Below are 15,851 nucleotides of genomic sequence, written 5' to 3' on the forward strand. Positions count from 1 at the left end.
ATACATATATATATTAATCTTTAATTTTTCAAGTTATCAATAGGATTTATAATATTATTAATAATATTAAGGGTGAATCCTGGGCATTTCAGAATACCCTCTAGATCTGCTCCTGGAAATTTAGGAATATTTGGTTACAAAATACAAGTATACAAAATGAAAACACAAATAAATGCAAATGCAAGGATAACTTGTTGTTATTTTTTTTTACTGTATTCACCTTTTTTTTTAAAAAAAATATTTTTATTTTCAAAACTCTTTATGAATTCTGAATTTGCATCTCTGAAACAAAGAAAAAACAAGGTCATTACGTTTAAATACTATCTATAAGTACACTGCTCATATATCTTTCAAACATTTTTTTTATTACTTGCTAGAAAATATGATAACACATAAAATAATAGTGTGAAACATGTAAAATTGATCTATGCAATTAAAAAAAAAGCATTTACTTACTTGATGGGCCATTACTTAAAAACAAGTTTCTTATTGAACCATCTTGAACTTCATACCATGGATCTGAGGCATATACTTTCACATTATCAAAATATTGAGCTTGGTTATTTATTTCAAAAAAGACCATTTCTCCATTAATTTTGATTGTGTATACATATGCAGCACCTTTTAAAATTTGAGATATCTCTATGTTGGACCACACATTTAATCCAATTGGTTTTGTGTTAAAATATCTGTTGACATTTCCATTGATTGGTGCTGCAATATGGAGACCTCCTTTAGCATCTTCATGGAACCAGATTCCAGGAACTCTATCACCATAATTTGCAACATTAGATCCAATAGTAAAATGAACAACACTATGCCAACCAGCAACAAATTTTTTTGGAATAACATCAAATGAAATTAGGTACTCTTTATCTAGTTTGGGTATTTCAGCAATAACTTTTCCTTTAATTAATGGAGTATGGATATTACCAACTAGGTACTCTACAATATAAGAAATAAGAATAAAGAAATAATGACACATCTAACTGTCTGTAAAATGAAAAAAAATTATCCAATGTTTTATTTAAAACCCTCTTATCAAATGGATATTTATACTTGGAAAATACATTTATGTTATTAATATAAATAATATTTATGAACATATTAATATAGATGGACAATTATACTTGGAAAATACATTTATGCTAATAATATAAATAATATATGAATATATTAATATAAATGGATAATTATACTTGGAAAATACATTCATGTTATTAATAATAAAACCCTTGGCTCCCTTCATTTTAAATTTTTAATTTATCATTTGTGGTGTAGATTTCTGAAACAGCCTGTTAATTATTTTATGTCTATGTGGTATCTGGGAACTAGATTATATTAACTATTTGTTAAAAATAATAAAAAACTGGTAATGACATTATCAGTTTTTTATTATTTTTAACAAATAAAATGTGACCATAACTTTTCAAAGATATTTAAAGTCTCAAGAGCTGGGGCTAGAGCAAAAAACTTGAAAGCTGGAGCGATAAGTTCAAAAAAACTTGGAGCCAGAGTTTTTTTTTCTGGCTACCATGCTTGGTTATTAATATAGTTCTAAATATATTTAAACCGTATAATTCAATTTAAAGATGAACTAATGAGATTGAAACCTAATTAAAAAATATTTTTTTAAAAACAAGCAAAAAGAAAAATTATTACCAGCTTTTCCATTGATTATCAAAAGGTCACTAATTAATCCTTCTTGTGCAGCATACCAAGGATCAGAAGCATAAACCTTCATAGTTTTGAAATCTCTGGCATCAGTATTTTCAACTCTATGAATATTGATTCCATTCAAATCAACAGAAAACCAATACTTACCATCCATAAAATTTTGATATATTTTAAGATAGGACCATGCCTTCAAAGGAAGAGAAGTGGTTTCTACATAATAGTTAGCATTATCGCTCACAGCAGCAAAAATAGCAAGTTTTCCTGAGCCATCTTCATGAAACCAAACACCTGGATTTCTGTCACCATAAGATCCATAATCCTTGTCCAATGTTAAGTGAAGAACATTTTTCCATCCTTTAGAATATTTTTTTGGCTTCAGTTTGAATGAAATAGTATACTCTTTTTTTAAAACATATAAAGTTCCAAGTAGTGCACTTGGAATTAGAGTGAATTCTTTTATGTGGTGAATATAATCTAAATAACATATATACCAGTACATACTAAAAAATATACATTTTTGGACTTTTGTTTTTAATTACTAATTTCTTTATTAATTGAATGCTCATCATTTAGTAGAGAGTACTTTTAATTATTTTTAATAAATTTGTAAGAAGAAAATAAATTACTTAAGTTTGTTTTGTAATTTGTAATTGAAAAATTAAAAAATAATCATAGTGATTATTTTTTAATTGTTCAATTAAGCTTTTTAATTGTTCAAATCAAAAAAATTGATGGCTTGAAAACAATACTTACATATAGGGTAACGATGTACTGAACTGGAGTACTGCAATTTATCAAATCAAGAAAAACTATTAGGCACATTTCAAACAAGTGAGTTAATTTTAAATTAAATTAAGCCTAAATATCTTATGCAATAACGTATCAAACCCTTCCACAACCACTCCCAGGAAGATAAGAGCAATCAAATTAGTTAAGTTTAGGTTTAAATTATATATTCAATACAATGATTTAAATACCTGTTGGAAGAATAATGACAGGTTGAAATCCAGTTTCTAACAAGAATAAAAGTTTTCTTAGCATTTTTGCTTTATTTAGATATTGCTCAAAAAAAAAAATATTAACAAAAAATAAACATACTTATAACACCATTAATAATATACAAGTTTTTTATTGAGCCATCTTGAACTTCATACCATGGATCTGAGGCATATACTTTCACATTATCAAAGTACTGAGCTTGGTTATTTATTTCAGAAAAGACAATTTTTCCATTAATTTTAATTGTGTATAGATACATTACACCTTTTAGTACTTGAGAAATCTCTATGTTGGACCACACTTTTATTCCAATTGGTTTTGTGTTAAAATATCTGTTAGCATTTCCATTAATTGGTGCTGCAATATGGAGACCTCCTTTAGCATCTTCATGGAACCAGATGCCGGGAACTCTATCTCCATAATTGGCAAAATTAGATCCAATAGTGAAATGAACAACACTATGCCAACCAGCAACAAATTTATTTGGATTGATATCAAGTGAAATTAAATATTCTTTATCTAACTTTGGAATTTCAGCAATAAGCTTTCCTTTTACCAATAGAGTAGGGCCATCACCAATTAGATACTCTATATTAAAATAAAAAATTATTTTAAAAAACATATTTTGTACATTTCTGAACTAAATTTAAAACTAACCTAATATAAAACTTCAGATATTAGATGACAAAATCACAATGATATCTTTCAATAAAACTATATAAAAGATACCACAATCAAATAAAACTATACAAAAGATTAATCAAATAATATTCTTAATATAAGTCGTCCATAAATAAGCTTTTTTTTTTTAGTTAGTGGGTAATTTATTAGCCTATCAAGCCCAGTAAAAAAGTAGAAAAACATTTTAAAAGTGAACATAAAAATTTTGCGGAGGGAGAAGGTGAAGTTAGGTATCTTAAATTTTTTCATTCCTGTCTGGAGTGCTTGGATATAAAATGGCTTGATGCATTATATTATTTACAAGACATTGTTAACATTTAGGGCACATGCTTTTAGTAATACAATTGCAATGTTTATTGAGGTGTTCTTTTTCATTACATGATGGTTATGAGAGTTTACGATTGATTTGATATTTGGCATTGAATTGTGACTCACCTTTAGAATATTTCTGTTAAAAAGCTTGTGGCATTTATGGCCAACTGGGAAATGTTTGTCAAAAGAATATGTATGTTGGACAAAATACATTAACAACAACATTATTAACAACAACAACAACAATAATCGCAATGTTAATAACACTAATATCAGCTTATATATATGGGCAGTTCCACGGCGGAAAGTGAAAAAGTATTCAAATTTTATTCTCTTTTTCGTCAACTTTTAGCAAATGAATAATAATGTAGACACATGAAAGTTTATTTAAAATATACCTTTAGTACTAAAATTAATTTATTTTAGTCATTTTTGTGCTTCTGAAAGATACGGTTTTTGTCATTGTCTCATGATAAAGAAAAGTATCATTGTAAAATGTTATTTTAATCATGAATTTTTTTACCTAATCGGAATTAATTTAGCGTGAAAATGGAGCTAACATGTTCAAATTGTTGTTAGTCAGATTTTAGACTTTATAAAATATATTTAGTTTTTGGAAGTAACGAAAGAACTTTTGCAATTTTCATGAAACGTAAGTTAATAAAAACATGATAAAGTTTTGTTTTTTCCGAAATTTAGTTTAAAACCATAAGTTATTTAATAATAAATGCGAAAGAATATTAAATGCTACGTTTTTACATTTAAATCTTTGAATTACGGTGCTTAGTTAAAGCACATTTTTATTTTAAACTTTTGTAGCGTCAGTTAAAACTACTTGCATTTACTAGTTTTGCCTTTCTGCCGCTTTTTCGTTAAATTTTTGTTTACAAAATGAATTTATTACGTTTTTAACAAGGAGGTATAATAGCTTAGCTGGACGGAGAACAAAGCTGAAAATAGATTAAAATAGCATTACAGTCTTTGTAGAATAATTATTCCAGAAGCAAGTCAAACTGGCGCTTTTGGAAAAAAATGGAAAATTTTAAAACGTAATCAATAAGCATTGAGAGTTGTAATAGAAATGGATTAATGAAAGAAAAGTTTGTTAGATATGTTTTTAACAACTATTCGATCAATCAAGAAGTTAATTAAAACAAAAATCACGATTAAGGTGAAGTAATTGTTTCTTGCAATTATAGGTATAAATATCAAAGTTTTAGACTCTCTACCTTAATCTCTACTACCTATTTAAACCTTATTTTTTGCTTGCCTGTTCAGCTATAGGTTAGTCACGTTCTTTAAAACTTTTATTTTGGCCAGGAACTTATTAAACCCCTCCAGGATTTTATTTTGTGTTGGAGTAGTTTTGTTGGATTTTATTTTGTGATGGAGTAGTTTTGTTGGATTTAAAAGCAAATATAGAAATATAAAACTTCTTTTTGTAAATCCGGCAAAAATACAACCAAATTCTTATTTAGACATTTATTAGTTAAATTCTAATCTAGAAATTTATTATTAGTCGCTCTAAGGCACAACAAAAAAATAACAATAAACTAACTTATTAATAACGATAAACTAACTTAAATATTGTTTACGAAGTTCTTAAACTTTCATCTTTTATTTGCAATCGTCTATAACGTTTTGAAACAACATCATTAGATAATTTTTGTTAAACGTGGAATGTTATTGGTTAACTTTAGTTATGATAATTACGCAGTGTTTAATAGAAAATTATTTTACTACAAAGACTGTTCCTTGAAAAATGACGTATTTTAACTTCGTTCTCACTCCAGTCTATAATAACTCCTTGGTTTCTAATCAATTCGCGCTGGTAAGACAAGATTTTAACTGAAACTTTTTACATTAGGAGAATTTAGAAAAAAACTTTTTTTTAATGTTAATTAAAATTACATAATTAAATCAAAATATTATTGCTCTTTTATTTGTTTATGTATTCTTATTTTAGTTGAAATATAAATGCACATAAATTAATAAAAATAAGAATTGAATAAATATTTGTATTTAGACATTAAAAAAAAAGATTAATTTGCTATTCTCTTAATATAAAAAAAATTTGTTAGAACCTTTCTTATTTTTGTTTTAGTGAGACAAATCGTTTGTAAATGCAATTATGGGTCATCCATAAAGCACGTCAACCTAAATTTGTCAATTATTAACCCCTTCCCTCCTGTCACTAACTCTCCCTCCTAAACTGTGATAGCAGTTTATACGTCAAAAGTATTTTAAAAGATTTAAATATAAGTACTTTGCAGCATTTTAAAAATTTAACCTAATAAAAATAAGGCAACACGCATAAACGTAAGAAGTGTAAGTAAAATCTTCGACAAATCAAAGATTTTCTTATTTAAATGGCTCAATTAAATATTAATAAAGTTGTAATACTAAAATAACTTTTTAAAGTTGCTCTTGGTCTTGCGGAAAAACTGATAATATTCAATGAGTTCAATACTTTTGCAATTCTTTTGTTACGTAAGGGGTCGACGACAAAGTACGTACGCTTTTTTTCGTCCACCCCCCTCCTTTCCCCGCATTTTGCAATATGTCTTTTTGAGTACCCTCCACCTACCTAAAAGTTTCTACGCTTTTAACCTATTCATCTAACATTTTATGACATTTTTTTAATTTAGTGTCTCCTTTCTTTTATAATTGACCCACTGCCTTCCCATCTCATATACGTCATTTGCACACCACCTCTTCCCCTTCGACCGTACGTACTTTATGGACAATCCCTAACTCTTAAAAATAGATCTTAATAAAAAATCTACGATAATCGCTCGGTAACGTAAGTGATGTAGCGTAAGTTAAATATACAGTATCAAAAAAAAAACTTTTCTTAGCCGGTAATCTCTGATAAATTTTTATATATTTTTTAAATTGGTATAGAATTCTCAATATCTTGTGAAAGTTTCTAATACAAATCGTTTTACTGATTCGCAGAAATCTGACCTAAAAATTGAATCTTTTTTTTTTACCTTGTTTTCCGTGTAACGTAAGTTAAGTGGCATTTTTAGTAGTAAGTTTGCCCTCTTTTGATCAGACTCAAAACTTTTTAGCTTATTTTATTCTTTAGACTACCGTATACTTTAGACTACGGTATACCGTATTTTTTAGACTACAGTATATCGTATACTACCAGGTTACTTTAAATAGCGGGGTAACTTTGAATACAAATTTTTTTTTTTCAAGCTGTAATTATGGCAAGAACTTATATGAATCTGTTCAAACCTTAAACATCAAAGAGTTAAAAATAGTTTATATTTTGATTATTTAAAGTTTTACTTCATTTATTGGTTTTCATTAAATATTTCGGATATTTTTCTTAAAAATATTAGTCAGAATACTTGTACACTACCTCAGTTAGTGTAGCAGCTTGTTGTCTAAGTTGCATAATTTTTGTTTATAAATTTATTAGGTATGTAAAATCTAAGAAAGTTTGTTAGCCTACTATAGTTATGTTCCATTGCTATAGCATAACATACTTTATTGTATACATTTTTTCGCATATGGAGTAACTTTGAATAAGGTTCAAAGTAACCCCACAACATAAATAGTCAAAAACATGAAACAACTTAAAAATTTCTATTGTCATGCATGTATTATATATAATATTATTATGAATAAAAATTAAAATATCATTTGTATAAATAGTAAGTCACACATACATACACATTATTTCTGTATCTGAACACACACAGATATATAAACATTTATATATGTGTGTGTGCAAACATAAACACATACACATATATAAACATATATTTGTATGTGTTTATTTTTATACACACACATATGTGTGTATGTATAAACATAAACACATACATATATATACAGTATCGGACAAAACGAGTGCAACCAAATAATGCTAATTTAGTTTCTTTATATAAAAGTGCTGCATTTTATCAATTTAGAGAAATAACTATGTTACTGTTTAGAGACAAAGTTCTTCAAGTTTTATTCATCACAAAGTTCATTATTTGTACACAAAAAGTAATAAATTATTCAAAGTATTAAAAAAAGTTGATTTCCTTCTGGACAAAACAAGTGCAACTCGATAAATTTGTTGACCAAGCTGTATCTCGCTATCAATATTTCGTGGCGAATCCTTTGTTGTCGATCACAGCCTTGCATCTTCAAGGCATAGATTCGATCAGGTAATCAATGAAACTTTGTGGAATCGCTGCCCAGGCCTTTTGGATTTGTTCAAACAGTTGATCCTTATTACAAACACCTTCACGATAAATTCTGCGGTTGACAATCTCCCACAGGTTCTCGATAGGGTTGAGATCCGGAGATTGAGGCGACCAATCCATCACTGATAGGTAGTTGTCTTGAAACCACTGCTTGACTACTTTTGCAGTGTGTTTCGGATCGTTGTCTTGCTGAAAAACCCATTTTATTGACATATTCCATTCAGCATGAGGTAACATAACATCTTTCAGGATATTTTTATACATGAAACGGTCCATTATTCCATCGTTTCGATGTATTGGACCTAGACCGTTAGCAGAAAAACACCCCCAGACCATTACATTGCCTCCACCATGCTTCACGGTCTTATGGCAGTAACGTAAATCGAGGCGTTTTCCGGCCGGTCGACGTACACGGCAAATGCAATCGCTCCCAATGATGTTGAACTTCGATTCATCACTGAACAGGACATTTCGCCATTTCTGCACATTCCAGTCAATATGAGATGTAGCAAACAGGAGTCTTCTGGTTTTTTAGTGAAATCAGCTGTTTCTTTGCATGGCATCGAGAAAATAATCCGGCTGTCACAGCACGTCGTCTGATTGTTCGGTCCAATACAGGCAGCTCTAATTGCTTTTGCATCTTGACTGATGATATCCAGGGATCCTTCTTGACGGATCTGACGATCATAAAATCTTCTCTGGAACTGGTGGAACGCGGTTTTCCATCTTTGTTATCTGCTGCCAACTTCTCCGTAGAACGATATTTGGAACATAGTCTTGATACGGTCCATTTTTTCACGCAATATTTATCACAAATACATTTTTGTGACATTCCACTTACGTAATCGCCAATAATTTTCTTTCTTAGTTCCAATCCAAGACTGTCGGGAGCCATTTTTGCACTTGAAGTCATAAAAATAATAAAAATAAATAATCACGCTTCTCGAGGCTTACCGTGTTACATTTACCTTGTGATGATACAATAATGCTCTGTGGAACACAACATCTTGGTTGGATGTGGACTGTATTGATGTAATGAAACACTTGTTGTATTTCACTTCTTCAATTGATGTTCTTCGATAAAACACTTTAATAAAACTCACTTCGATAAACTGCCTTGATAATTCTGACTGATTGACTTCCATATACTGACTGAATTACATGTCGATTTACATGTCTCTTATATAGTAAAATGAAGCTGTGTGAACCTGTTCTGGAAGATTCTAGATGCTTCTTTTCGATGCTTCTGGAAGCTTCTGAATGCGTCTGAATGCTTCTAAATGTTTCTGGATATTTCTGGATGCTACTGGATGTTTCCAGAAGCTTCTCCTGGAAACTTCTGGAAGCTTCTGCATGCTTCTGGAAACTTCTGAATACTTCCTTTAATTATTAAAAAAACTTCCGTGACGTTGACACGGATCAGACTTAAGAAAATAAAACAAACCAAAAAAGTTGCACTTGTTTTGTCCGCTGCAAAATGGCACTTGTCAACGAAATTCTGCCTGTGTGCTGTCACCTGTCAGCTGATTGCTAATGTATTGGCATGCTATGACTCCAGACTCCTGAACGATTTGCTGTGGTAGTATAGTTCGTTTCGTTTTTAAGACATGTAAAATTAGGAACACTTTTTAGCATTGTTCAATGTTGGTTGCAAATGTTTTGTCCAATACTGTATATGTGTGTGTGTGTGTGTTTGTGCATAAATATATATATTTGTGTGTTTGTATATATATATATTTGTGTGTTTGTATTTATATATATATATATATATATATATATATATATATATATATATATATATTTTCACACACACACACACACACACACACACACACACACACACACACTCACACACACACACACACACGCACACACACACACACATACAAATTAGCCAAATGTTTAATTTACAGTTTAAATAGGGAAATACAGTAGACTCTCGGGGAATAGAAATAGGGAAATACAGTAGAATTATTCAATGCATATATATATATATATATATATATATATATATATATATATATATATATATATATATATATATATATATATATATATATATATATATATATATATATATATATATATATATATATTATCCGTTTATTCAACCAAAAATTGAAAAATCACAAGTTTTTATAACTTAACAAAATTAGGTTAGGTGTCACTCATATAGTTAAAAACTAGTTATTGGAGTGACACCTAAATAAAATAAACAAACAAACAAAAAAAATTTACAGCAATAATAATAGATAAAAGCATGCGTAAACTAAATTAATTAAAAAATAATAATAATAACAACAAAGCTATAATAAGTTCAATAATAACACAAAAAATATGAAAAACACTCAATAAACAACAGCAAACAAAAATAATTAACAAAACAGCACAAATAAAACAAACATTGCACAAACGAAAAGGCAAAACACAAAAACTACAAAATGAAAGCAAAAAATACAAAATAAAAATGCAAACACAAAAAACTTTACAAAATAAAATAAAAAATAGTAATCATTTCATCTTTTGTTATTTTTGCCGAACAAAAAGGTGTAGAAAAATTGTTAGCGATTTATTTTTATGTATTAATTAGTTCTTTCTATTATTATTTCGAACTTTTTTCTTTTAAATTATATATGTATATATATCTATCTATATATATATATATATCTATCTATATATATATATATATATATATATATATATATATATATATATATATATATATATATATATATATATATATATATATATATATATATATATATATATATATATATATATATATATATATATATATATATATATATATATATATATATATATATATATATATATATATATTAATACACTAAGAGATTAATGTATAAAATTTAATGTTGTAGACAACAACAAAAATAATTTTTTTATCTGGCAATATATTAAATTTTCCTTTTACTACAAACACGATAAATATATTTTTTTTAAAGTTGTATTTAATTTTTTTTTTTTTTCCTCATAAATTTTGGGCAAAAACAGGTTGTTTTAGGCAAAGACATGCTAAAATCATAGTTAAAAAAAAAGTTATATTAAAAAGTAAAATGTCTTAAGTTCTAATTTTTTGCAGTTTTACTTCTTTTATGTAGAAATCTTATTCATATTTGTTTTAAATTTAGCGCATTGAGAAATCTTTGAAATAAAAAAATTTTCAACTAAACTTTTATCTCAGGACATTATGTCCTGAGATAAAAGTTTTTTTTTAAAGTTTTTTAAATGCGCCCGATTAAAGTCAAATTTCTAATATTATTGACCAATAGTTTGTTCGTTTTTATTTGAATTCTAATTTTTTATCTCAGGACATAAAACTCATAATAATTACGGACTTCCACAGAGTGCGATTTCAGTGTATGACTTTCGTATAGGGGACAAATGAACAAAATGGCAACTTTGTTTAGGTTAAATTTAAGACGTTGTCAATAAATATAGATATAGTTAGTCGATTATTTGATATTTTTTAACGAAATTAAAATATATTGTTTAATATATAGATAATAATAATCTATATATAATTTTTTTTTTCTTTTTTTTTTTTTTTAATTTTGAGATAATCCTTCCGCGCGCTTAATAAGATTGCGGTGGGAGGGAAAAATTTTCCGAAAATTAACAAACGTCCTTTCCTGTGTATTAAACACCTAAGTGAAAAAAAAAGCGAGCTCCAAACAAAAAAGCTTGATTTTTTAATTATTTGAAATTTTACTTGACGATCTTGATTTGTATGTACATACGCAGAGGCAGAATGGATCTTTAAAAATGGGTTTTTTGTTTAAAAAAACTGCCTTGTACAAAAGAAGGATGGGGAGGGGTGGCAAAAATAGTGGTTTAGTGCGGACTTTCATGTTACTCACTTTATTACTTTCTCTACTATAATATAGTATACTTATAGTTTTTATTATAATTGTACAGTATAATTTTTTTGAAAGGAAGAGGGGGTGGAATTTCCACTCTGTGTGTGACAACATACTAAAACAGATAAACTAGATAACCACTTAAGGTGGTGGTACAGTAATTAAAAATGAAAAAATCATTTTTTCAAAAATTCATTTTTTCTTGGATTGCAAAAAAAAATTTGGGATCTACATCTTATCTTTGTTTAAAATGATTCAGTATCAATTTTTATCCATAGCAACGCTTTGATTTTTCCGCTGCAACGCATTTTTGTAATGAAATTATACCACAAAATGCAATAAAAACACCTTTATACTGACTGTATAAGACAAAGTACTTATTCACCTATTGCTTCTTGTTTGTTGACATGATTTATGCGTGTTCATTGCGCCCAGGACAGTTATTTGTACTACTGTATGTTCTTGTCAAGGTTATTTGTGACTCTATACCTTTTTTTTAATATCTTGTTTAAATAAAGTGTTATGGATGAATCAAAAAGGAAAATTTCTTCAAAAAAGCTTTACCAAATGTAAAATCAAAGTTTCATGAAAACAGTGATAAAAGAGTTTATATTTTTAAAGAAATAACTTTCAGACTGCAGTTCAATTTAAAGTATTCCAGGCTCATCCTCTTTCAATAAGTTGTCGAGCAAAGAAGTTTTACAGGGTTTTTTAAATATAAATGAAGATTTTAACCTTATTATAAGATTAATTTTACCTTAAAACATGGTTATGCTTCTTAAATGTCTAGAATGCAAAGATTTTGTAAATTTACAATTTGATTCTTCTAAAAAAGTAAGCCTAGGTATTGGACTATAAACTTGTTGCAATGGTTTTTAATGAGAAACGGTTTGCAATGGTTTTTAATGTTTATTTATTTATCTACTACTATTGCTAAAAAGAACTTTAAAGAAAACAAAATGATCTAGTTAAGCATGTTTGACAACTTGACATAAACCCTAATTTTGTAGCATTTTGTAAATTGAGTAAAAGATTGCCATCTGTTTTGTATGTCCATCAAAAGGTTTATGTTCCGATCTCTAATCTAAAAAATTAGCTGCAAAAATGACATATATTTGATTTTTTTAATTCTAGCTGTTGTGTACACTATCAAACCAATACTTATAGTCGTTTCTTCTGATACCTTTCCTGAAAAATGTTTACATGGAAAAAAACAGAGTTCCAATGAATCCCTAAATTAAATTATACGAGATGTCTAAACCAGTAGCGGATCTACAGTACGGCGGATTAGGCGGCCGCCTAAGGAGAAGTATTGTATTATAATTAAAGTGTATTTTACTTTACATTTTTGAAACTTCAGAATTTTTTATTCTTTACGGTTGCACAAAGTTGGCAAACAACAAGGTTGCAAACCACGGAAATGAGCGATAGTGTTAAAAACTATGATTAGACGAATGGCTTTTTTATGCATAAGGAGAAAAAATTTTGCCTAATCTGAGGCTTAAAAAGTCTGGAAATTATAAAAATTAGCCTGATTGGGTTAAAATTTGGCCGGTTGGGTTTAGTTTAGGCATAAATTGTCTGGAAATAAAGAAAATATGGTTGCTTAAATTAAAATTTGGTTGATTGTGTTATAATTTAGGCATAAATAGTCAGGAAATAAAAATAAATCTGTCAGATTAGGTTAGGGTTTTTGCTCTTAGAATTTCTAAATTAAGGTGTCTAATATTTTTGATAATGTACGAATTGCTTTAGAGAGAAGCGATATAGTAACTCTTGAGGAGATTAACAAGAAGGTGTCCCTTGAAATTGATTCTCTGTGTTTTTTAACTGAAAAAAACTTGCATTTATTAATTAATCAAGTTCATCTAAAGCGAAATATCTGCGCAGAAGCATACTTAAGCAAAAATTCAATATATATATATATATATATATATATATATATATATATATATATATATATATATATATATATATATATATATATATATATATATATATATATATATATATATATATATATATATATATATATATATATATATATGGTAAATCTGCAGTTAAGCGGCGTAAAATAATATTATACTTTTTACTTAAAAAATCAACGATGGTGAGCGTATAGTTGCGTTACGCAATAGAATGTAACTCTATTGAATATTTATTAAAAATAAATTTAAAGCAATTATTAGGTTTCATTTGAGTTTTAAATTTTGTTTTGGATTTTTTTTTGGCAGTTTTTAAAGTTGAAAGTTCACTTTTAATTTCTTTTGTTTTTTAGTCTCCGCGAACGAGAGCGCAAAAAGCAAAATAATATATTTATTTTACGCCGCTTAACTGCAGATTTATATATATATATATATATATATATATATATATATATATATATATATATATATATATATATATATATATATATATATATATATATATATATATATATATATATATATATATATATATATATATATATATATATATATGGTAAATCTGCCGTTAAGCGGCAATCATGAAACTTAAAGTAGAAGATAAAAGTTAGATAAGTGTTTTTTACTAATTTATATATATATATATATATATATATATATATATATATATATATATATATATATATATATATATATATATATATATCAAGAAATCTGTAATATTAAAGCCACATATATATATGTAAGTATTGTAATTTTTAATTGTAAAAGTAAGTTTTTAAATTCATTTTAGATCAACTTCATCTGGTAACTGTCTCTACAGCTCAGTATCATTAGTTATTGTAGGAAATAATTCATTAGTTGATATTTTAAGGGTTCTCACCTCAATGGAATTATTTTTTAATGCTGATTTTTATTCGAGACATCCAATATTTAATGATATAATTAACGGTGGTAAATATAATTTTTTTTCTTATAATAACATTTTAAAGATGACGTTATCTAAAACTGTTGTTGATCAAGATATTACTAAAAATAAACAATGTGTTCGGTCCGAAGCAATTAATAACTGCGTTGAAAATCAATCGTCATCTTTTATGTGTATCTTAGGCCTTTCATCTGTTGTCAATTCACAAATTTTTTGTCATTATCCTGAATTTGGACTTGATTGTTTTTTTTTTTGCATTTAACAGATTAATAAAACCAAGGGTTAACGAGTTGAAGCCAACAAGAAACAAAGTAATAAATATAATGTTCTGTCGGATAGGTAAGTTACCATCAGGGTTTGCTTTTACACCCAATTATTTTATACCGCTTGTTGTTTATGATTTTAAAGAGTCACGTAAAAGAAATTTTTTCTCTGTTACAATGCCAGTCAAATTAATAAAATTTGATGAAACTCCAACAAAGGAAAAAAAGCAACTGTTTTGGAATTTTTTATCCTCTAAAGGAGCTACTAAACCTTCAACAACATCTGAATTAGATTTGTCTGCCAAAGATAATTTCAGTGGTGATACCATTAAATGTTTGATCGTACCTAATGTTGAAAGCTCAATTGACTTTGTTAATAAATCTTTTGACTAGTTTGATGTTGCAAATTTTCGAGAACAACGAAGAGAGTTACAATGTAGCAAAATGCTGTTTTGTCAAAAAATTCTTCATTTAGTAAAGAATGTGTTTATCCCAGATAATTCTTTCAATTTTCCACAAGGCAAAAACAATAGAAAGTTTTCAATGAAATGGCTAGAGACATTTTCTTGGCTTTGTTATTCTAAAAAATTAAATGGTAGATTTTGCTTGCCATGTGTATTTTTGGAGATGATTTTCCAACAAAGAATTACAAGGTTTCAGTGTTTAAAGAACCACTGAAAAATTTTAATGATGCTTTCCCAGCCTTAAAACGCCATTGTGATCCGAACATAAATGGCTTGCATTCTCAAACGCAGAGCCTTTTTAATGATGTTATGAGGCAAGCTGCTGGTGATACAAAATCTATTTATGATATCATAGATCAAAACACCCTTGCATAGATATCTGAGAATAAAAAAAAACTTGGGCCGATAATTAATACTATTACTTTATGTGACTGTCAAGGACTTGCTCTATGAGGTCATAATGATGACTCTCAGAATCACTCAGAAGTTGGGCAATATAGTACCTCTTGT

At 27.7% G+C, this 15,851-nt stretch overlaps 1 protein-coding gene across 2 annotated transcripts in view; it reads right to left on the reverse strand.

Moving 5' to 3' along the window:
- The window catches only part of LOC100211098 (uncharacterized), a 54,301-nt gene that overhangs the window by 11,914 nt on the left and 26,536 nt on the right, over positions 1–15,851 (reverse strand). For both annotated transcript variants that reach the window (XM_065800173.1, XM_065800174.1), the window contains exons 4-7: positions 2,776–3,264; positions 2,655–2,690; positions 1,663–2,151; positions 457–945 (exon numbers count right to left, since the gene is read on the reverse strand). In XM_065800173.1, coding sequence (XP_065656245.1) covers positions 457–945; positions 1,663–2,151; positions 2,655–2,690; positions 2,776–3,264 — 1,503 coding nt within the window. The remainder of the gene's footprint in view (positions 1–456; positions 946–1,662; positions 2,152–2,654; positions 2,691–2,775; positions 3,265–15,851) is intronic.

The sequence above is a fragment of the Hydra vulgaris genome, chromosome 06 (assembly GCF_038396675.1).
Source record: "Hydra vulgaris chromosome 06, alternate assembly HydraT2T_AEP".
NCBI classification, from domain to species: domain Eukaryota; kingdom Metazoa; phylum Cnidaria; class Hydrozoa; order Anthoathecata; family Hydridae; genus Hydra; species Hydra vulgaris.